The sequence below is a fragment of the Myxocyprinus asiaticus genome, chromosome 22 (genome assembly GCF_019703515.2).
Source record: "Myxocyprinus asiaticus isolate MX2 ecotype Aquarium Trade chromosome 22, UBuf_Myxa_2, whole genome shotgun sequence".
Lineage (NCBI taxonomy): Eukaryota > Metazoa > Chordata > Actinopteri > Cypriniformes > Catostomidae > Myxocyprinus > Myxocyprinus asiaticus.
The window spans coordinates 44,598,450-44,621,263 of NC_059365.1; the positions used below are offsets into that span (position 1 = coordinate 44,598,450).

At 40.2% G+C, this 22,814-nt stretch overlaps 1 protein-coding gene across 1 annotated transcript in view; it reads right to left on the reverse strand.

Annotated features, from left to right (window-relative positions):
* Window positions 1-22,814, reverse strand: part of LOC127413309 (X-linked interleukin-1 receptor accessory protein-like 2) — a 665,896-nt gene that overhangs the window by 1,416 nt on the left and 641,666 nt on the right. Inside the window, exons 7-10 of the mRNA XM_051650333.1 lie at window positions 21,587-21,716; window positions 11,799-11,944; window positions 10,848-10,988; window positions 7,294-7,464 (exon numbers count right to left, since the gene is read on the reverse strand). Coding sequence (XP_051506293.1) covers window positions 7,294-7,464; window positions 10,848-10,988; window positions 11,799-11,944; window positions 21,587-21,716 — 588 coding nt within the window. The remainder of the gene's footprint in view (window positions 1-7,293; window positions 7,465-10,847; window positions 10,989-11,798; window positions 11,945-21,586; window positions 21,717-22,814) is intronic.

Genomic DNA, 22,814 nt, shown 5'->3' on the forward strand with positions numbered 1-22,814 from the left:
CTATGCCATTTTGTAGATGTGAGTAGTAGTTTTACATTGAAAATGCAACAACAACAAAAAGTGTACTACGTGTACGCGGATGATGTACTTTTTCAACCAAAAAAACAAACAAAACAAAAAAAAAAACAGTGTGGAATGTTGGATACTTCATGCCCTCAGCACAAACGGCTTGGCCTACATAGCTTAAGGGGTGGAGTTACCTGGCTGTGACACTGGCCTGACAAAACAATAGTAATTAATGGTGAATGTGGCAACTAGCGAAACTTCTATGAAGACAGCACCTAAAGCTGTGTGAATACTGGTGTGTTCAGTACCTCAGAGGAAGATCGTACTTACAAGGTCAGAAATCAGAAATACGTTTTGATGTGTTTTCAAGTGATTTTAGTTGGAAAGAACGAACCAGTTTTGCAATTTAATATTTCTTTCTCTCTTTTAACATGGCAGAGGAGAGTACAGTTTCTGTAGTAAATGTTGAAAAAACTTTAGTGTTCCATTTGGTCTGAAATTTGATTCACTACATGACTGAGTGCAGTGTATATATTGTAAGTGCATAGTGTATAATGCATCATTTGAGACACAGTTTAAGCAGGACGGAGCAATCGTTCATTCAGGTATGAAAATAATTTCATTAAAAACAGCAAGAGAAGGGTTGCTTTTAGTGTTAAATGATCTCCTAATGTATGAAAAAGAGTTTTTACTCTTGCACAATGTCAGTAAGTCTGAAAAGCTAGATTTTATCATTAATATTATTGACATTGGTTTAATTCAAGGTCTATTTTAAACAGCCATGGTTAATACATTTAAAAAAATTTGTTTTGTGGAGGTTGTTTGGGGTACTTCCTGTGCTCACTTCATATCATCTCTTGTAATATATAACATGTACTTCCCTAATCTGTCATGTTGTGGATGTGCAATGGAGTGCAACAGTGCCCGCCCATTTTTTCAGCAGTCTTTGTACTGGAAGTATTTTTCACATTCATTCTTTTTCCATGCCATGAACCAAACCAATCAGATCCGAGGTGAACCACAATGTTACAAACTTTGATTTAAAGGAAAAAAGTATTTGAAAAAAAACAAGACTATGTACTTAACATCTTTAATGAGGGCATGAAGTACAATCCAATAAGGCATTGCAAATGACACAATTAAATTAAAAACAATGGACAAATTATAAGTATAGAAACATTATCTTTTAATTTTTTTTGCAAAATATTCAGATATATACAAATATATAAGAAGTTTGAGAGTGTAGGAAGACCGACTCGATTGCATCATTCACAGTGCGTCATGGGAGTGGGCGATCGCTGCAGAGCTTGTTTTGCGTGCTTTACTGGCAATGATTCTCTGATTGGTGGAGCATTTCTCTTCAAAATTAATGGTAGTGTAGTTCATCACCAATAAAATTCCACTATTAAACATAAAAAATAAAGTTGAAATAACATGGACTGATGACTTTAACAGAAGTATATATCATTGATTAGCAACCTCGGAACTCACAGTAGGTCTGTCTTTAAATGTTTATAAGTTATCGTTAAAAATTAATTCACCTACCGAAAAAAATGATGGGGTTTTTACCAGACTCACACTTTATAGAACACAGAACTCCATAGCCATTCTGCAGCTCTTGCTTAAAAGTTCCTATTTACTATGGACATGTTCCACTGACACAAAATGTCACAATACCTTCTGTCTAAAAAAAATCTATGTATTAGATATCGATATACTGTATCTTATTTGGTACTTAACAAATTTCTTTTTGTGAAATGTTAAACTTGAAACTTTTTTATTTTATTTATAAATGCCACATTATAAAATATACTATGACATTCTTTGAGTGTTCTTAAGTGCCCAAATACCAAATACTGTTTGGGGCCACTGTATACTCTATATGGTGAATCATGGTTTTTATAAGAAAAACACCAATTTTAACAAACCCCTATCCCTGCAGACCCTGTGCAAGATCAGGGAGGACGAGGAGCAGGTCGTCCTGGTAGCATCCTACTGGCCCACCCAGACGTAGTTCTCGGACCTCACGCTCCTCGCGACAGCCCCCCCTGGCGAATTCCCCTGAGGAAGGACCTTCTTTCTCAGGGACGGGGCACCATCTGGCACCCGCAACCAGACCTCTGGAATCTCCATGTCTGGCCCCTGGACGGGACACGATCACTTAGGCTAGGGCCCCCTCTATGAGGCACCTGTATGCCTTTAAGTGGCATCTGTTCGCTAAGTGGTGTTTGTTCCCGATGGGAAGACCCCCAGAGATGCGCAGTCGGATCAGTGCTTTCCTTCCTGCAGGAGAGGTTGGAAGGGAGGCTGTCCCCTTCCACCTTGAAGGTGTACGTTGCCGCCATAGCAGCACACCACGACGCAGTCGACGGTAAGTCCTTAGGGAAGCACGACCTGATCATCAGGTTCCTAAGAGGTGCCAGGAGGCTGAATCCCCCCAGACCGCGCCTCGTTCCCTCATCGGACCTCTCTGTAGTTCTTCAGGGTCTACAGAGAGCCCCCTTTGAGCCTTTGCAGTCAGCTGAGCTTAAGGCACTCTCCTTGAAGACTGCCCTCCTCACTTCCATAAAGAGGGTAGGAGACCTGCAAGCGTTCTCTGTCAGCGAAACGTGCCTGGAGTTCAGTCCAGGCTACTCTCACGTGATCCTGAGACCCTGACCGGGCTATGTGCCCAAGGTTCCCACGACCCCTTTTAGGGACCAGGTGGTGAACCTGCAAGCGCTGCCCCAGGAGGAGGCAGACCCAGCCCTATCATTGCTGTGTCCGGTGCGTGCTTTACGCATCTATTTGGATCGCATGCAGAGCTTTAGGATCTCTGAACAGCTCTTTGTCTGCTCTGGTGCACAGCAGAAAGGAAGCACTGTCTCCAAGCAGAGGATCACCCACTGGCTCATTGACGCCATAACTATGGCATATCATGCCCAAGACATGCCGCCCCTGGTAGGGCTATGAGCCCAGTCTACCAGGGGTGTAGCGGCCTCCTGGGCCCTGGCCAGGGATGCCTCTCTAAGAGACATTTGCAGAGCAGCAGGCTGGGCAACACCCAACACCTTTGCAAGGTTTTACAACCTCCGAGTGGAACCAGTTTTGTCCCAGGTAGTGGCACGCAATACAAGCGGATAAGCCCGGGATAGCCGGCCGGGTGTATCGCTTGCACATAGTGCCTTCCACCTCCTTTTGAGCTGAAGACGTGCGCCATTAATTCCCAGTAGTGTTCACAAGTTTTGTTCCCTGGTTGACTTCCTCCGAGCCCTGTGGCAGTCAAGTTTTCGGAGAGACTTGCTGCCGGCCCAGTACACGTGCTAACTAAGAGCCCTGTTCTGGGGTAGGTGCTCTGCATGTGGCAGTTCCCTGTAAGGCTAACCCCATGTGATATATATCTTCCGCTAATGCATTTCCCTGTTGGCAAACTGCATCTTCCTTGGGCAGAGCCCCTCTGCCCCAGTCTCCATGTTCATAGTAACTCCTCCCCCACTGGGTAGGATCTACCTTGAAGACTCCCCACATGGTCGGAAAGACCATGTGACGTATTCTTCCACTTAAATATCCCCCCCTCTTGGGCAAGGTGTGGTCTCCGTGGTGTCTTCCCCTTGGGAGGGACACCCCCTGACTAGACCTGGTGGCCCAGTCGGATAATCCCCCTTCTTCCCAAATAATCCCCAAATACCACTCGCCAATTTTCATTGGCCTTTTATCAAAGACCAGAGGTGTTTCGGGCTCCCAAGAGTGACCCCTAGTGTCACTACATCGACACAACATCTCGTTCCCTCCATCAGGGAACGGAGGTTACACAAGTAACCATGACGTATGTTTGCCAACAAGGCTGTAAGGATGCTAACATTAAAGCTAACCTCAAGCGGTTGGAACAATGTGACAAAAATACATGCAAGTCCTACCCAAATGTTTAAATGTCACGATTGTTACAATCTATTACTATCTATTTGCATTAGCTTATATCCAGCTGGTCACGTTTATGCATTTGTTAGCCAGCTAAGTTGCAATTTTAAAGCCAGTGACGTGAGAAAGCAAATTAATATCTTCATGCAGCCGAGAGAAACATATAAACAAATCAGAAACGCATCTGATTTCAATAATAAAAAAAAGTATCCTCACTGTAATACGATGACTTCAGATCGATCACATTCTTGCGCTAAAAAAGACTAGACACAGCGCAACAAATACAGTTTAACAGAAAGCAGGATGCTTTTAAAGTTCTTTTTAATTAGATACATCATCTAAAAAACAACACTCCTGCACAAGACACTATATAAACAAAAACAAAGTGAAATAAAGACGTTCGTCTAGCGCACGTTTACATAGAAAAACAAATGGATGGTTGCAAAAGTGTTTAGTGTGAACAGCCCCTTACAGTTGGTGGAGGTCTTTGGCCATTGCATCTTGCTCTCTTATAAGCGTATCTCAGATTAAGCAATGAGTTGTTTAAATGCTTTGTCAGGAAAGATGTTCAACTTGGAAATGTGGGTCTCGAGATTCTCGTGTTCATTTCCAGTCTGTTGTGTTCCGTCTGTTTGAACAGCCCCTGGCCTGGGCTCATAGTCTGAGCTGCTTCACCACCGAGTTCAGCCGAATACCACTGCTATCTGTGAATATTGCTACTCTACCTACAACTGAACTGAATAAAAAACAATGTGGTATTTTTCTGTTATTATGAAGCTTGAGTCTGGAGTAGTAGGAATCAGTGCAAGTGTAACACCATGTGAACTGCCTATTGAATCGTTTCCCCCCCTTCATTTTACTTTTGACTTAACATTTGATAATATGGACCGCCTAAAACTTTTTGATTATTTATTTTATTAGTTGAAAATGAAATGCTTTTTTTTAACAGACAGGATAGGAATGTTCTATGCAATAATATAATGGTGCTGAATGGTTTATGTATTTCTTGCGCCCTCTTGTGGACTAAGGAAACAACGTCAATTAAAAAATCAGCTGACTTTAAAATTTGAATATTAGTTCATATATATTAATATTTATATATTTATTTCATTTAAAAAGTACAATACATTTTCATGGTTCAGTCAGTACTGTTTATTTTTGTAATAAAGTTCAGCACTGTTTTACTGTGAGTGTTATTTTTTCATTCAGTATCAATTTTAAAAACTATCGTTGATTAATCGGTTTTCAGCAGGTACTGCCCAACTTAGTTCAGTCGACCTCTTGGCAACACCAAAGCAAGCACCCATGTGTAGTTCTTATGGATTACGGTACTAGTTCATTAATTGGAGTCAATATCAAATTATAAATGTCCATAAATTTGTGATACAACTGCATTTCCACAGGAATCACACAGTAACCATGTTGATGCTGATTTGCCCCCAAAAATCTATATTTCCATAACAAAAAATAAATAACAAAATGTATATCTCCAGAGCACCAAGACATTGTCTATTAAACACATCAACAAATTCTAAATGTTCCTATGCTTCACATATAGAACCGGCAATCTGGACTAAACATCACCACCTTTGTTAATTGTACCCATGGATGGAGAGCAGGAATAATCAATTTGAAAGCGAAGTTAACACAAAGTTAGGTCTAAATAAAAATAAACTGTACAGAAAATTGTACTGTGCTGCAAAACTAATGAATATTATGTTATGCACAGTGAAAGATTCTTTTAAATGACCTGATTTGATCAACAGTCATTCTTAATAACCGATTCAAGCACCCAAATAAATATTTCACATAATATGGTAATTTCATCTCTACATCTGCAACTAACAGTATCAGTCTTGGGATTTGTTAATCAATAGATGAATACATAGATCAGCACTTTGATCAAGAACATGACTGACTGATCTAGTGGTAACAGTTGCCTCTAGTTTTTAGAGGTTTTGGATTCTAATTCGGCCAAATATAACTTTTTATTTTAATTAACCAAGATTGCATCTGTATGTCAGTGGATGGGTTTTACACTTTAAAAATGAAATGCAATTAAAGATGCGGGGAGATGAGAGTAGTGGAAACACAGACACATTTATTGACAGTTCTGTATATGAAAGAACAGTGAACTCTGAAATTCAGACAGCGACAACCACAAACACAAACTCTCCGCTCCGGTAGCGGGAACCCGGAGTGCACCTGAGCGCCCGTGAATGAGTTGACACAGTTCACGAACACCCGTCTCCCATCACACAACCCAGCCATGAAACACTCCGTATATATAGGGACAATCTGCTCAGATGGATACCCCATACCTGAAAGCGATTAAGAGAGAGGGAGAGAAAGAGAAAAAGACAACACACACAAACACTCAAACACATCTACACTACATAAAGTACACACAAACAATACTGTTGAGAAGGCCATCACAACGGGGACATGGAAAAGAGCACGAGCTGCGGCAAAACTGCTGACACTAAAGGACACTGATAACAGCCGCAATGAACACTTATCATAACATTCAAAATAACATTCCAGCACCGGATCACCTGTCAAAAGACACACAGATGAAATTGAAACTCCAACTCAAGAAATGGAGATGTTTCATGTGGATTATACACATACCTGATGACAGTTATTTCAAAAAGTGGTGAGGACGCGTCTCACCCATCTCAACCCATGACTAACAGCGATGTATCTAATAATCACTCAGCGAATACTTGGAAACAGCTGAGAAATTCATCTTTTTTTTCCCCACATATTTGTCCATGTGGTCATTGTTGTTGAGGAAATAAGCTCATCAACCCGCGGGAGCCCAAACACTGTACACGCGCTGCAATAGTAGGTAGGCAATTTGTTGATGCTGTGATTGGTTGCTGCTGTAATCAGTCAATGGGTTAGTAGTCATTTGTGCGTTCGGTGAGAGTTTAGGCAGTTTGACATGAATAAACCCCTACACAATGTCAAAATCAACAATAATATACGTACATTTATATTTAATACATTTTAATACTTATGCTGGGGTGGCAATGCTTTTCTTAGAGTGCCACCCCATGCCCCCCCCGTCACAATTATGTAATGCATTTTAATTATCTGAATTATCTGTAATCAATTTGATTAAAAAATTTTAATCGATTAACAGCCCTAGTTAAAATACTTTCTCCTATATCACAGCTTAATATGCAGATTGCAGACTCAACTATAAGTTAACCATTTGTGGACTGATTTCTCCAAAAGTGTAAACACTGTGGCTCTCTGGCGCTATCAAAACATTCCTTGGTTTTTTGGAGCGGCAACATTTGCTGGCGATAGTTTTTGTTTACTTTTCTACCAAAAACATGCTGTTCATCTTGATCTTTGGCTTAATGAAAGAGATGTTCTTACTGCTACTGGGGATGAGGTCACGGTGAGGGATGAAGAGTTTATATCCGTAGTGTTTCTCCAGGATGTCAGGTAAGATCTCCAGAGCGAACTGCTCCTCCTCGCTCATCTCGTGCTCCACTGACTCTAAATCCACTTTGGTGTAAGATAGGTAGCCGTCATATTCTTTGTTGTCTAAAGGAAGAAATGCATTGTATCACAGAGGTTAATACAATACAGCATAAAGATAAACAAATCTCTAAGCTTCATTTGATGGTAAACATGGATATCAACCAACCTATTTCTGTGGACAAAATATCATTTGTACAGATACATTTTTTAAATAAAATATAGGGCTGAAATGACTAAATCAGTGACTAAAATACCCCCATTTCACCATCTCCGACCTGTGGATAAGACCACTTTTTGCCCTCGAGTGACGATCATATTTAATGTTTAATTAGCTTGTTATAGATAATATTCGTTACGAGGTAGAAGATATACGTGGATCACGATGTCAGAGCATTCACCTGCCCCAGTGTTCAGTCTATCAGTGCAGCATAACGATCTAAACTGTCCACAAGTTGTAATATAAGTAGGAAAAGCTGTAATATCTGCTTGTTTAGGGTGACAGTACGTCCTTACCCCCAATAGGCACTTTAAAAAAGTCAGACGTGCATTCAGCTGATCTGTTCGCCACTGAAGTTTGTAAGTGGTGGACACTGATATAGATAAACATAACTCGATCGGGCTTTCAAGAAACAGGAAAAATCCCAGACTTTAAATAAATAATTACATGTGTAGGACGTTTGCGTTGTAGGGATGTACATGCAGATTTCAGATATAAAATAGGTGATATAATGACTAATATTTACTCACTGAAATGAGATGATTTCCTATTAAATCAATTGGGACATTGGAATGATTGGGCAGAGCAATATGGCGGTGCAGTGGCTTCACTGTTATGACGTCATGAGCAATCCAGTTCTCTCTCTCTCTCTCTCTCTCTATATATACAGTTGTGCTGTAATACAGGCTGCTCTGGAAAAAGACGCTGTGGTTATTTCAAGGAGCACAATACTTGTTGACCCCTCTCCAAAATATAGTAAATATGGTTGGTCTCGTCACTCCAAATTACAGTGTGCCAGAAGCTGTGAGGCGTGTCAAGGTGTTGTCGGGCATATTGTAACCAGGCTTTTTTGTGGCATTGGCACAGTAAAGGCTTCTTTCTGGCAACTCGACCATGCAACTCATTTTTGTTCAAGCATCGTCATATTGTGCTCCTTGAAACAACCACACCATCTTTTTCCAGAGCAGCCTGTATTTCTCCTGAGGTTACCTGTGGGTTTTTTTTGTATCCCGAACAATTCTTCTGGCAGTTGTGGCTGAAATCTTTCTTGGTCTACCTGACCTTGGCTTGGTATCAAGAGATCCCTGAATTTTCCACTTCTTAATAAGTGACTGAACAGTACTGACTGGCATTTCCAAGGCTTTGGATATCTTTTTATATCCTTTTCCATCTTTATAAAGTTCCATTACCTTGTTACACAGGTCTTTTGACATTCTTTTCTGCTCCCTATGGCTCAGTATCTAGCCTGCTCAGTGCATCCACATGAGAGCTAACAAACTCATTGACTATTTATACACAGACACTAATTGCAATTTAAAAAGCCACAGGTGTGGGAAATTAACCTTTAATTGCCATTTAAACCTGTGTGTGTCACCTTGTGTGTCTGTAACAAGGCCAAACATTCAAGGGTATGTAAACTTTTGATCAGGGCCATTTATGTGTTTTCTGTTATCATTATGATTTAAAAAGGAGCCAAACAACTATGTGATGATAAATGGCTTCATATGATCACTATCCTTAAATAAAAGTTTTTTTTGCACGATCAGTCATATTTTCAAAATCAATGCCAAAATTTCAAAATTTCTGCCAGGGTGTGCAAACTTTTGAGCAAAGCTGTATATCAGAGGTTCAAACACAGCTTGATGGAGTGCAAATCTGAACGCAGGGATCTCAATACATGTTTTTCTAAGTTTCAAACTCTGTAAACTTGACACAGCATCCTAAAAACAGCACGTTTATGACACGACGCAACCGAGATGGTCCAGAAGCGTCCGTCTGATGCAGGTGTACATTGAAGCATCCTTAAGCAAGCCCTTATAATAAATTTCAGACTGACTGACGAATTAAGTTGCAAAATGGATTGCTACGGACTGTAGAGCAATGATAGGCTTATGTTCAATAATATGCAAATAAATAATATATTGCATTCTAAAGCCGCTTTTTGTATAGTCTTTTTTAATGCTTTGCTTGTGTGCCAAAATAATGTAATGCATGTTAATCATCTGTATTATTATTATTTTTTATAATATATACTGTATATATATATATATATATATATATATATATATATATATATATATATATATATATATATTATATATATATAATTTAATCATTATATATTGAATGTTTATGTAGGCCTATGTGATTAATTAATTGGCATACCATGTGATTCATTTGATAAAAAAATGTAATTGATTGACAGCCCTGATTTATAACAAAACAGTATATTCTAATAGTACTGTAAGTAAATGTGTCTGTTGTTCTGGCAAGTGCATAATATTTCACATATTACTGTCAAATAGCATTATTCTCTACATTTATACATAAATTTAACATCTGTTGTATACAACATATTAATTTTGCAAACTCTCAGACTCAAACAAATATGATCATTTTACATAAGTGAAGATTTTTAGAAGAGTATTTCAGATCTGTAGGTCCATGCAATGCAAGTAAATGGGTGCAAAAATTTTGACGTTCCAAAAATCACAAAGACTTCATAAAAGAAATCCATATGACTCCAGTGGTTAAATTAATGTCTTCTGTAGTGATATGATAAATGTTGTTGAGAAACAGGTAAATATTTAAGTCCATTTTTGCTAGAAATTCTTCTCCCTGCCCAGTAGGGGGCGTATGCATGAAGAACTTGAATCACCAAAAAACACCAGAAGAATGTGAAAGTTAAAGTGGAGATTGACTGGGCAGGGAGGAGAATTTGTAGTATTAAAACTTAAATATAGATTTTTTTCTCACCCGCACCAATGAAATCGCTGCTGGAAACATTGATTTAACCATTGGAGTCGTATGGATTACTTTTATGCCGTGTGATTTTTGGAGCTTCAAAGTTTTCGCCACCAAATCACTTGCATTATATGGACCTACAGAGCTGAGAAATTCTTCTAAATATCTTCATTTGTTTTCAGCAGAAGAAAGAAAGTCATACACATCTGGGATGGCATGAGGGTGAGTAAATGATGAGAGAATTTTCATTTTTGGGTGAACTGTTCATTTAAAAACAAAAACTCTGCCACTATGTGAGAGTTAATTTCCACAATGATTACATATGGATACGAATTATGAATAAGATTCATGAATATGAGCTTTTAGTGCTAATTAGCATGAGTGCAAATTCTTAGCTCCGTTGACAATCCAAGTTTGGAATATTTCCCTCTTAGACACAGTGACAATATACAGTTAAATGACAGTGCCTTCAGTGTAAACTTACCGTCATCTGTCTCATCGCTACCGAAGTGTTGTCTGTAACACAGCATGATCTCCACATTATAGCACTTATAGATGCCTGTGAAGATTCCTAATACCAACATGATGGCACCCAAACCTCCAACCAGCTCCAACCTGTAGACATCTACACAACAACACAAAAACACATTCAGTGACTATGCATTAATCAGTATTACTCTGATCTGAAGTGGACTATCTTTATTAATAATACACACAGCAATATACGTAACATGTAACAGTTGTGATTAAGACATGGGCAGGTAATGCAAAGGTTGTAGATTCAAACTGAAACTTATTTCATTAGTTGTCATGAATTACCACCAATTACACCTTTGAGCAATTACACCAGGTTACTCAGGGGGACTGAACCGGTCATAAAAATGCACTTTGGATAAGAAAATGTCTGCTAAAAGAATGGGGGGAAAAAAATTATGTCTTGCCATTATTTTGTGTATAATGCAAAATAAATAGAAATATATTCATAATGCCGCCACTACTGTTCCAGCAACACACTGTCAAAAATGTTTTAATTATTGTTAGATCATAACAGGGAGACTTTTACTTTTATTTCTTTTACTGAAATGTTTTCATTCAGTCCTTTCTATTTAATAGTATGAATTTCAGTTTCAACTCAATTTTCTTCATCAGTTGGTAAATTCAAAGAGATATTTAGATCAGATAAAGTGCAATGAAGTGCAAGTAGAAATTTAAACACTTTATGTTTTTGGGTTTAAACATTACATTAACACAGAAAAATGACTGGTGTAATGACCCCTCTGATCTGGGGTCACAAAATTCGTTCACACAGAAAACCCATATAGCTTGTAAAAACACATACTCTAGAGATGACTATGGACTAAATGGAATCTTTTACTTAGCTTTATGAATATCATGTAATGTTGAGAAACTGGTCTAATTTGATTGTAATCTTTACTTTTCTTCTGTAGGATGGCACTTCCACTGCTGTGGCCAATATGATTCTCCACATTACAGGTATAGTTGCCCATGTCTGTCTCCTCCACAGCATCAAACATCAGAGACAGCTCCACCTCTTTCTCCCCCAGAAACTCTCGCACCAACCTACACAAACACATACCGCATACTTTAGACCGTTTCCACACAGTATCATAGTACAATCATAGCATCATTTGGCTCAAAACAAAAAATTCATATTTCCAAGTTGTGTGTTTTTAATGTTGCAGAAAAGTGCGTAAAGTGTGTATTTTTGAATACACATATTTTGAATATTATATTACTTGTTATTTGTGATATATCATTAATTAAAACCAGATGCCCCCGCACATGACATCTTATCCCAGGGCCGGATCTAGAGGGGTGCTGGAGTGGGCTTTGCCCCCCCATATTATCCCAAAAAGCAAATTAAGGCATCATAAAAGTAATCCATACATTTAATCCATGTCTTCTGAAGTGATCCAATCTGTTTTAGGTGAGAACAAACAAACATGTGACTCCTTTTTCAAAATGTTGTTCACCATTCACTTGCATTGATTGTATGGACCTACAGAGCTGAGATATTCTTCTAAAAATTTTAATTTGTGTTCTGCTGAAGTAAGAAAGTCACACATATCTGGAATGGCATGAGGGTGACTAAATGATGAGAGAATTTTTATTTTTGGGTGAACTATTCCATTAATATACTGTAGAGATATCCTGACGTGTATATTATATTTACAGTGGCTTCAAACATGGCCCATCCAATCAGATTTGAGTCGGAACGATCTGCTTTATAACAAGGATCCAGCATCTCTTGACAAGCATTAGATACATGAACTGAAAGGGTAATTCATAAAGATCAAACTAACATCATCAGGAGAACAAGATAACACATGAGAAAGCTTCAAATGCCGTTTCAGAACAGATAATAGCCATAAAATAATTGATTGTACAGATTACTCAAACAGGGTTGCATATAAGGTAAGGGATAATGTAATATCATTTTGTGATACTGTATATGCACATTACAGAAATCTAATGTTCTGAGAAACAAGTGCTGTTATCTAGTAATTTCAGTAAATAAATATTTAGTGCAAATAAATGTATATGCACTATGAAAAAGTCTGAAACTTTTTCATCACTATGAACTTTTCCATTACTTTTATTTGATTCATTTCCACTACTAAATTCTGATATTTCCATGTTTTCCATGTCTGGAGATCCTGTGGCCCTTAACCAGCAGTCTGTTGTCTTGTCCACTAGAGGTCTCTGTCATCTCAGTAATAATCTTGATCACTGTCAGAACTGCTTGCTTCCTGTGCTGTTATACCATCCTGTTCTTAGAAAACGTTAATTGGTTAACAGGTAGTTACCTTAAAATATACTGTAAAAAATTATAATAAATTTAACAAGACAATACATAATCTTTTATAACATTTTACTGTAAAATTACATGTTTTTTAGATGTAAAAAGTATCATTTTCTATAGTGTAACTAACGGTCAAAATGTATATTATGTTAAACAAGGGAGTACATGTACTTTTACAGTAAATTATTGTTAAAATTACGGTAAAACACAATAATCGTGCATTCCCAGAATTCCCTGCATGACCCATTACATTTCATTATATTTTATGGGAATATTTTTGTTTCTTATTTTTAATATCAGTTATGTACATTGGGGTGTTCTGTGTTATATTTTATGTAGTTTAGTTAATGTTTATTGTATTATTTTAGTGTCACATGTGTTACTCTAATGTTGTTTAGTGTTTGTGTGTATTACTGTATTTATGCAGTAATATCACTTAATAATTAATACAATGCAGTCAATAAACTTCCGACTTACAACTACAAACTAAACAGTGACATGATTAGATATGGAAATAAAAATAATTCTATAACACATAAGGTGTGTGTGTGACAGTGTGTGTGTGTGTGTGTGTCAGTGTGGTTAGTGAGAGAGAGAGAGAGATGATTCAGTGACAGCCCGAAAGCTGATTTCGCGATAGCTGGAGATAAAGCAGCCGTGTTCATCACTCAGAGACGCGGTTTTACGAGCGGGGCTCGTAAAAGTCCCTTGTTATTTGACTCTTTAATGGATGAACTCAGTTGCTGTCTCACCCGTGATGGCGAAAATGCACAACAGTCCAATTTGGTTGGACCACAATACAGCAAAACAAATTCGTGATAATTAATACCCTGAGTATTAATAATTAGCGGACATGGCGGTCCGTAAACTGTACAAGAAAAAATCCTTGAAACACAAGAATAACACACTATAATATTCTATCTCTGCCCAGATGTAACCTCTTACTTGAATCGCATGAGGACACAGGTAGAATGTGTTTTCCTCCATCCTTTAACTTTGACCCGGTTCCTTGAGGCTCGTGTGATGACGAGAGGTCGTTTCCTCGCGCTGTCGGCGGGCGGTACGGCTGTTGATTGTCGGCGGCCGGTACGGCTGTTGATTCTCAGAGGGCGGTACGGCTGTTGATTCTCAGAGGGCGGTACGGCTGTTGATTCTCGGCGGGCTGGCGGAGAACTCAGAAATGTCGACTTGATTGAAGATGGAAGAGAAATCTTTAATCTCTTCACTTCTGTAGGCCAACGGATGAAGATGCGAATTGCTCGGCGGTCTCCTTCGGATCCGTTAGAGTGTTCAGTTGAACACAGAGTAATCTCAACTCGTCCAGCGAGATGGAGATTGTATGGCTACAGTTTCAAGTCGGACATTACTTCCTTATGCCACGAGGCTGCACCGGAGAGCAGCAAAAAGCTACGTCCATATTCGGTGAACTAAGTCGCTGGAAGCAACTTTGGAAGCATTTCAGAATTATTTGAAGTCCTGATGATGTCATGTTTGAGGGACGTTCTGTGGTGTGCCTCATCCAATAGGAGTTGAGTGCTCGATCCTTTAGTGGGCAAGGCTTCATGGATCTGTAGTCTGTTTTGGACTCCCTTTGTTTGATTTTGGCGTGATTTTTGTCAGTAAAATTTACGACTTAGAAGGAGGAGGCTTGAGGACTGTTTTTGACTGTTAGGCCTGCCTTTGTCTTCTATCTGAATACATGAGGCCCAACAACGCTTCAGCACTGGCTTCAGACTCGAGTCCCGAGATGGGCATGGCACCGCGGCACACATCGCGTAGCTATCACACCGCTCTGCCGCCACTTATTCAGCCCTTGGACAGACCTTGCGTTTCTACAGGCAGGAGTTCCCCTACAGAAAGTGTCCAGACATGTCATGGCCACCACAGACACCTCCAAACTGGGCTGGGGCGCTGTATGCAATGGGCACGCAGTCGCCGGTTCCTGGTCAGGACCGCGACTGGTTGGCACATCAACTGCCTAGTGTTACTGGCTGTACTACTCGCCCTGCGGAGGCTATTGCCGTTGATCCAGGGCAAGCATGTGTTGGTCCGGTCCGACAGCACAGCGATAGTAGCATATATAAATCGCCAAGGCAGCGTACGCTCTCGTCGCATGACACAACTCGCCCGCCATCTCCTCCTCTGGAGTCATCAGTGGCTGAGGTCGCTGCGGGCCACTCATATCCTGGGCAGCCTCAACGCCACAGTGGATGCGCTGTCGTGGCAGGCAACACTCAGCGGAGAGTGGAAACACCACCCCCAGGTGGTCCAGCTGATTTGGAGTCGATCCGGCAAAGCACAGGTAGAGCTGTTCGCTTCCCGGGAATCAGTCCCACTGCCCGCTCTGGTATTCCCTGACGGGAGCCCCCCTCGGGACAGACGCCCTGGCACACAGCTGGCGGGGGCTGCGCAAATACGCTTTCCCCCAGTGAGCCTTCTTGCACAGACCCTGTGCAAGGTCAGGGAGGATGAGGAACAAGTCACCCTCGTGGCCCCATACTGGCCCACTCAGATTTGGTTCTCAGACCTCACGCTCCTCGCGACAGCACCTCCCTGGCGGATTCCCCTGAGGAAGGACCTTCTTTCTCAGGGACAGGGCACCCTCTGGCATCCACGCCCAGACCTCTGGAATCTCCATGCCTGGCCCCTGGATGGGATGCGGAAGGTCTAAGCGGTCTACCACCAGCAGTCGTAGACACGATCACTCAAGCCAGAGCTCCCTCTACCAGGCAGCTTTATGCCCTAATGTGGCGCTTATTCGTGAATTGGTGTTCTTCCCAAGCTGAAGACCCCCAGAGATGCGCAGTCGGGTCAGTGCTCTCATTTCTGCAGGAGAGGCTGGAGGGGCGGCTGTCCCCCTCCACCTTGAAGGTTTATGTAGCCGCTATAGTGGCTCACCACAACGCAGTCGACGGTAAGTCCCTTGGACAGCACGACCTGATCATTAAGTTCCTCAAAGGTGCCCAGAGGCTTAATCCTCCCAGGCCATGCCTCTTCCCCTCATGGGATCTCACCGTGGTCCTCCTGGGCCTTCGGAGAGCTCCATTTGAGCCGCTAGAGTCAGATGAGCTGAAAGCCCTCTCCTTAAAGACGGCCCTCCTGATTGACCTGCAAGCATTCTCTGTCAGCGATACTTGCCTGGAGTTCAGTCCGGCAGATTCTCATGTGATCCTGAGACCCCGACCAGGCTATGTGCCCAAGGTTCCCACGACCCGTCAGGGATCAGGTGGTGAACCTGCAAGCGCTGCCCCGGGAGGAGGCAGACCAAGCCCTGTCGTCGCTGTGTCCGGTGCGTGCTTTGCGCACCTACTTGGATTGCACGCAGAGCTTTAGACGCTCTGAGCAGCTCTTTGTCTGCTTTGGTGGACAGCGGAAAGGGAATGCCGTCTCCAAACAGAGGCTTGCCCACTGGATCGTGGACGCCATTGCATTGGCCTACCAGACCCAGGCCGTGCCCGCCCCCTTGCGGGTTCGAGCACACTCTACAAGGTGTGTGGCATCCTCATGGGCACTGGCCAATGGCACCTCTCTAGCAGACATCTGCAGAGCCGGTTTCGTCCCGTGTTCTTTCAGGTACAAACAGGTAGAGTTCAGTAATACGGAACAGCTGGCCGGGTGTATCGCTTGCGTTTAGCACCTTTCCCCTCCCCTGAGGCAAAAATGTGTGCTTTAACCCCAGTTGAGTTCACGAAGTCGTGAACCCTGGATGTCCTTCCTCCCTAGCCCTATGGTTTGCAAACTCGGTGGAGGAGTTTGCAGCCAGCCCCACTATGGGGTCTAATATGCCCTGTACTGGGATAGGTGCTTCTCAGGTGCCGATTACTCCGGTAACCCCTGTGATGTATATTCCACGGAACGTCTCCCTGTCAGCGGACCCACGTCTCCCTTGGGCAGAGCTCTCTCTGCCCCCGGTCGCTGTGTTTGTAGAGTTCCCCCCCTTTTTCGTGGTGGGTCCTACCATGTGCGGCTGCTGTGTCGTATTGCCACATGTTGACCTCCCCTTTTGGGCAGGATGTGGTATCTGTGGGGTCTTTTCCCCCTGAAAGAATAGGAAAGGAAAAGAACACCTTCCCCGATGCATATGATAGCGTTAGATGGCCCCAGCTGAATTTAATACTCTGTGGAGAGAAAGCATAGAGAGAAAAGGCCGCGGCTGGCATGGCCTGCTCCCATGCTAGTTACGTCGCTTCCCCCCCTCAGGGATGTGGGGAACTACATGACGTCTTTTGGGGCATTGGGGGAGGTTACGTGCAGTCTGATGCACCTGCTATTACGCACACAGCATCTTGCTTGCACCTGCATTGGCAGTTCACGTAACACAGTTCAGCTGTTGTGGCATTTTTCCATAGGGACCCCTAGTGTCACTACATCAACACAACATCGAGTGAGTGACAGAAGGGGAACACCTCGGTTACTGTCGTAACCTCCGTTCCCTGATGGAGGGAACAAAACATTGTGTCCCTCTTGTCACAACGCTGTACTAGCCGCTGAAATGGCTGGGACCGTGTTTCGGCTCCTCAGCACAAAACCTGAATAAATCCTGCATTCCAGCTCCCTTTTATATCCGTATGTCCGGGGGAGCGGCATGCACATTCCACTCGCCAATTCTCATTGGCCTTTTCTCAAAGATCTGAGGTGATCGGGGCTCTCAAGCGCGACCCCTAGTGTCACTACATCGACACAACGTCTCGTTCCTTGAAGGTTACAACAGTAACGAGACGTTTGTGTGAGCGACACTGAGCACCGTCTCCACGTGTTTATTTTATTAATTTTAATTTCACATGTGTTATTGTGATGGTGTTCAGTGTTTGTGTGAGTGACACTGAGCACTGTCTCTACATGTTTATTTTTATTAATTTTATTTTCACATGTTACCCTGTTTGTGTGAGTGACACTGAGCACTCTCTACATGTTTATTTTTATTAATTTTATTTTCACATGTGTTACCCTGTTTGTGTGAGTGACACTGAGCACTCTCTACATGTTTATTGGTAATTGCTCCTGGTAGAGCCACTATTGGTGAACTTCACGTCATCATTTGCTTTTGTAAAGTGAAAAGCAGATTTTTTCCAGAATGTTAGTGTATCAAATATATTTCATTGAAATAGTTATGTTTCTTCTTATTTTTAATATCAGTTATGCACATTGGGGTGTTCTGTGTTATATTTGATGTAGTTTAGTTAATGTTTATTGCATTATTTTAGTGTCATGTGTTACTCTGATGGTGTTTTGTGTTTGTGTGAGTGACACTGTGATAGTGTTTTTTTTTACTGTCAATTTAACAGTTTTCTTTTAAGTGCAAGGGTGTAGGTTTGGTTTGAAAGTTAGTAGGGACATATAGCAAGGTTAATATTAAAAATGTTGGTATTAAGAAAATGCGATAAAGTCAGTCTGGTAATATAGGCAAAATAATAACATCATTTAACAAGTATCATTTCTTACAGTATTTCTCTGCCCCACCATATTAAATATTAGCCTTTTGTTTTAAGAATTTCTAAAGAATAAACAAATTAGGAACTGACCCCCAGGGCTGCAAGGTTAGGAGGAAAAATGTGATATGCTATAAACTTGGATAATATGCAGTGATATGCAATGTGATAAACCTAAGTTTAATGGGTCAAAATCAAATGTTATTTTTTTAAGAAGATTTACCTCGAGAAAATAATAACCAAGGGACATAAAGTGACATTCTGTAAAATGTATTATCCAGCATTAAAAAAACAGGAAATCTAAACAAAGGGAAGGCTAAATTAACGATTTACATGTGCAAAATGACATCACACGATGAACAAATTATGGGGAGAATGGAACATTGGAACATTGATATTTTCCCCCACTTTCCAACTCCCCTCACTCCAACATTATATATATATATTTTGTTTATATTGTTTACTTACATGTTCTTACATTTTTATCTGAAAAAGTAGGCCTCCTGAACAAAGTAGGCTTTGAGGCTTAACCTACAATTAATGACTTCCTTTTCATCACAAATGCCTTATTTTACTAACAAAACATTATTTTCTCTTCTACAATGTGCAAAATAAAACATTGCTTGGGAGTTTTACTAGCATTTTAAAATCCTGCACCTCTGACACAGCTGTTTGATTTTTAAGGTGTCTTCCTGAAGAGGGCTTTTGCTGGCCGAAAAGGCCAGAATTGTTTATTCGTTTTTAATCTTACAAACGACTGTGATTGGTGCATCCTGAACAGCGCTGAGAAAAGTAACAAGTGACACGTGACAACAACGTTTATGCACCGCTTTAGAAGAGGTAGGACAATAATTTACACATTAATAATTATACTAAGGACATTTAATAGAAAATAAAAACAGTATAAAGTATTTTCTGTGTCGTAAAATTGTCCAAATGTTGTTCAGGACATTTCCGATTTTTTTAAAGTTGATAGGGACATGCCCCTGTCATCCCTACCTAAAATTACGCCTTTGTTTAAGTGTACCGTAAACCAATTAACATTTGTACCGTATTTTTTTCACCGTAAATTTAACAGGATTTTATTTATTTATTTATTTATTTTACAGTGTATTGACTTCTGTAGAATGTTTAAGTATTATAAGAACAAAGCAGATATTTCATTTTTCCGACAGTTTGTCGACTGCTGGCTGCAACTGCTTGATTGTCCTAGACAAGCAAAGCAGTTTTAAACCAGGTGCTGATATTAAACATAGCTTCACATATTTAACACACAAGTAATCTGCTTAAATGGGTAAAATAACCAATCAAACTGTTACCTCACAGACATAGACGTAACTTAATGAAGATTAATGATGATTAATGAAGATTTGTGCTTTGAAAAAACTAAACTAACATTGTGTGCTTGAAACAAGGATAGTCCTTTGTTTTTCTGCAGTGCATTACAAGTAATGTTACCAATCAAGAAATGCTGATAAATAAATACGTTAAAGAAGCAGTGTTGGTGTAAAGAGCCACAGCAATTCTTTAAAGGTATAGAACCATATGTTTTTTTATTTTCTTTTTATTTAACTAATGATTTAACAATTAGTATTTAACTATTAATCATTTAGCTATCACTAATTGAACTTTTCAATTAGTTAAAACATTCAGACAGTGGGAGATTTCTATTTTTTTTTTAAATTTTTTATTTATTTTGTTTTCCAGTTAAACTGCATTATTGAACAATGACAAAGTCCAAAATGATCATAGCAATAGCAACCAGGGGTAGGCAGCAGTGTAGTGTTATGATTTTTTATTATGGTTTGTTTTTAAACATGGATCTGTATGCCTTATAATACCTCACGTGGAGCTGTTTTGGAGAGAAATATATATATATATATATATATATATATATATATATATATATATATATATATATATATATATTTTTTTTTTTTACATATCTGTTGTGTGATGCTGTACCATCAGTGTGTATTACTTGTGCCAGTGTTACTGTGTCACAATGACTTTTTGACAGTGACACCTCATCTGTTCATATCACTTATCTCTACACTTCATGATTGATCAGGATATCATATCCATTCCATTCGCTCTCTCCCCCTGCTAGATAATTTCTCAATGCTCTTCTATCGTTGTAGGCTGACTTTTCTTTTCTAAACGGAGAGCATGCACGTGAATTGAGGTTGAGATTGTCGCAACAAATACCAACAACACAAAAGCTCGTCGGTCATTCGATTTATAGAACATCCGTATGCACATCAAATTTAGAATATTGCTAAAGCAGACTACAAGAGTTGCTAAATTGTCGCTAGTCGTTAGAGGGCTATTTTACTCACAAAGGGGTCAAAAAGTCACTAAATCTAGCAAAAAAGTCGCTAAATTGGCATCACTGTAAAGAAGCATTGTTGAAAGCAAATTTCTAAAAATGAATGGAGCCTGGAAGTGCTAGGGTTGTTTCAGCTCATGAAACTCTCCTGTGATTGGCTAGATGGTTGCTCAATCAGCCCAAAGTAACAAATCCCAAAGAAACAAATCAGTGTATGGAGGTGAATGAGAACGATTTGTTGTCAAACCCAGAATATTTCTTTAAAGAACCCAGACACCAAAACACTGATCTGAAGAACATATAATGATACAATATTAACTTTAATCTCCACAGATCGACATAGTCAACTCTAACTGAACCAAAAAAGAACCACTAAAGAACCTCTCTAGAAATGTCATGATTTGTTTGTTCTCTGTATTGTTGGTGACCAAATAAGAGTTACTTGGTGTCAACTGTCAGGTTAACAGTGAAAGTTAAAAAATGTCATCGATATATAACAAGTGATACAAAAGAAAAGGCAAAAAAAAAAAAAAAAAAATCTGCTCATTTCAAATACTTGATTTAGTTGAACCGAGGGTTAATCCAAATAGTAACAGCTAATGAATCCCGAAAACCCACAAGTTTAGAGTAAGTGACAGTACCTGACTTCACTTTCTCTTATGTGTCCTTCCAGCTCCTCTACAAACTTATCTCCCTTCATCCAGTAGATGATGGGTCTCGCATCCCCGCTGTAGCCGAAGAACGCCTTGCAGTCTAAGATCAGACGCATGCCTGTGAAATAAAAACAAAATGACAAGATTGCAAGATTTCAATCAGCATTCAATCTGCATTACGTACTGTAGCCCTGACCCAAACACATCTGGAATTTCATGATATTTATTATCAATTATCAACATTCACTTATGTTTCTCACTTCTTGTCAAATAAATTATTTTGTTAAAACGATATATTAAAAAAGCATTATATCATAGGAGTCTATTGTTTTAAAAGATGACACTTGTCTAAACGTGATTCATCAAAAAACAATTTCAATATGTTCAATATGGTTGCAAAGAAATCGTCTTGGTTACGTACGTAACCTCGATTCCCTGAGACGAAGGGAATGAGACATTGCATTTGTTAACGCATATGGGGAGTGTCCTTCCACACGACCAAGTTGAAATCTTTCCACAATAACGCCAATATTCTAATATTGGCTATGGTGTTTGAGTCCCACCCTTTTAGGCGCGAAGCTGTTCGCTATAAAAGCAGGTGCGCAAACACCATTCCTCAGAGTTTTCTGACTGAGGGACAAGAAGCGCATCACTCGCACATCAAAAGAACTGAGTCTTGTAGTGCGGCCAGCGTTTGCAATGTCTTGTTCCCTTTGTCTCAGGGAACCACGGTTACGTATGTAACCGAGACGTTCCCTTACGACTCAGTACACTTGACATTGCGTTTGCTAACGCATATGGGGAACAGAATCCCATCACGCCGCACTACACGACATAACATTCCAGAGAGGAAACATGATGCTGCAGTCTCGTGGTGGCGACCACCATGAGTATGCCGCAAGTGACCCTCATATTGGGCCAGGAAGGGAGTACTCAGACTATATGAACAATAGTCATATAGTATGAATTAACCCCTTCATGAACCCAGTCGGGAAGGGAGTTTATTTATAATGAAAGTGCTTGTGACTTTATGGTAATTTACAACAGCCTAAATGCAGGCAGTTGTGTAAAATGATGGGGAGCCCTTAATTAAAGGGAGGGGTATAAGTATATGTTTGGCAAACGAAATAACAAGCGTTCTAAACAGAGAGGACTTGTGAAGAGAGAGACGTTATGTCTAGGTTGTAAAACCTTGCAAATGTGTTTTGAGAATACC